Source organism: Antrostomus carolinensis, unplaced genomic scaffold (assembly GCF_000700745.2).
Source record: "Antrostomus carolinensis isolate BGI_N321 unplaced genomic scaffold, ASM70074v2 scaffold46692, whole genome shotgun sequence".
NCBI classification, from domain to species: domain Eukaryota; kingdom Metazoa; phylum Chordata; class Aves; order Caprimulgiformes; family Caprimulgidae; genus Antrostomus; species Antrostomus carolinensis.
The window spans coordinates 7725-9296 of NW_010302631.1; the positions used below are offsets into that span (position 1 = coordinate 7725).

The window sequence follows — 1572 nt, forward strand, 5'->3', positions numbered from 1 at the left end:
ACTTCCACATTTTTAAGCATTTAAAGCCAGACAATTTGGGTAACAGCCTTGCAAATACAGTGTAACACATGAGTTTAAAATCGTTATGCCAAAGCCAGGCAGATAATGTGCCACACACACATCTGAAGATGGGATAGGAAGGTGTGGAGAGGCAGATTTCAGGGGAATGGAGAAATTCTTAGGAGACAGTCACTAGATTCTCTGCTCTGTTATACCAAGAACTTTCACATCCCTAGAATATCAAAGGTTTACCAAAAATATTATAAAAACCTATATTAGTTACAACAATTAACTGTAATAACTACACTAACTGTAATAACTAACTACAGAAATAACTATATTAACTATATTACTACATTAACTACTACTAAATATATATTAACTATATAACTACATTAACTATAATAATTAACTACAGAATAATTAGCTACGGGGTTGGGGTTTTTTGTAACTTTTTTGTAAATTTTTGTTGTAAATTAAAACATATGTTTTGCTCCCTGAATGACAAGGGATTAGGATTCCTTATGGAATTCACAAAGCAGCTCTTTTACAGATCCTCTCTCCCTTTTACCTGCAAAAAACCACAATTTGGCATCACTGGAAGTCTACATTTTAATCATTCCAGGTGAAATATTCCCACATTAAGAGCACAGACTACATAAGGGTATCAAAATACCAGGTTACAAGAGGCTGAAGGTAGAATTATTCTCCCCAAAGCAAGCTTAAATCAGATGCTTAATACAAAATAATGACAGGGTTAATAATAATTAACATTTAGTGATTTCAAGCTAGATGTTAGTATTCTGAATTTACCTTCAAATTCAAATTTCTCTCCGGAAATATCAACTTCATAATGTCTGCCTACTGTTCTCGTGCACTTAGATCATAAATCCTTTGGTGAAGTGACTAGCCTTATATTCCATATTTGAAGGCAACTGGTATTATAAAAGCTTTAGTCCATGTCTCTCTTCATTATTATTTAAATAGGCTAAGGGAGGGGAAGGAGTGTGTGAAGTTCATGACCAAAAAAATACTGGGATAGAAGGGAATGCATTTAAAGCCCCAATTTAATTTCTAGTCTTGCAAATGTAATCAATACTCATACTTCTTACTGCTGCAGTTGCTGGTGACCTGACCTCGTGTGTCATATCCAACAACAAAGCCTCTCTGCTTAAAGTCTGAAAAACATCTCTCGAGATACTTGTAGATCCCCTGGAAAGAGAAAAAAGGAAGAAGAAAAAAATAGGGAAGAATTATCTCTGGTGTAGCACATAAAAACATTAAAAATGATCTTTTATATAAGATGTATAACGTCAGGAAGCAAAATATAGCTCATCAAAAACATCAGTAATGATATTTACAAAAGCAGCATGTTGATTATTCCCCAAAGTGTTCACAGAAAGAAAGCAAACAGAAAGAGTTGTGGGAAATCAAAGCGCTACAACAATAAGTGACCAAATAACATAAACAGAAACCTTGAGCCAGCAAAATCCTCAAGCAGCAAACACTTGTTTTCAATCTCTATCGTGTTTTTATGTATTAATCATGGAATGGTTTGGGTTAGAAGGGACC

At 34.2% G+C, this 1572-nt stretch overlaps 1 protein-coding gene across 1 annotated transcript in view; it reads right to left on the reverse strand.

Annotated features, from left to right (window-relative positions):
• The window catches only part of LOC104521757 (glucose 1,6-bisphosphate synthase), a gene marked incomplete at both ends in the record, with an annotated part of 8352 nt that extends 7140 nt beyond the window's left edge, over window positions 1-1212 (reverse strand). The window contains one exon of the mRNA XM_010163847.1: window positions 1106-1212. Coding sequence (XP_010162149.1) covers window positions 1106-1212 — 107 coding nt within the window. The remainder of the gene's footprint in view (window positions 1-1105) is intronic.
• Between the last annotated feature and the right edge of the window lie 360 nt (window positions 1213-1572).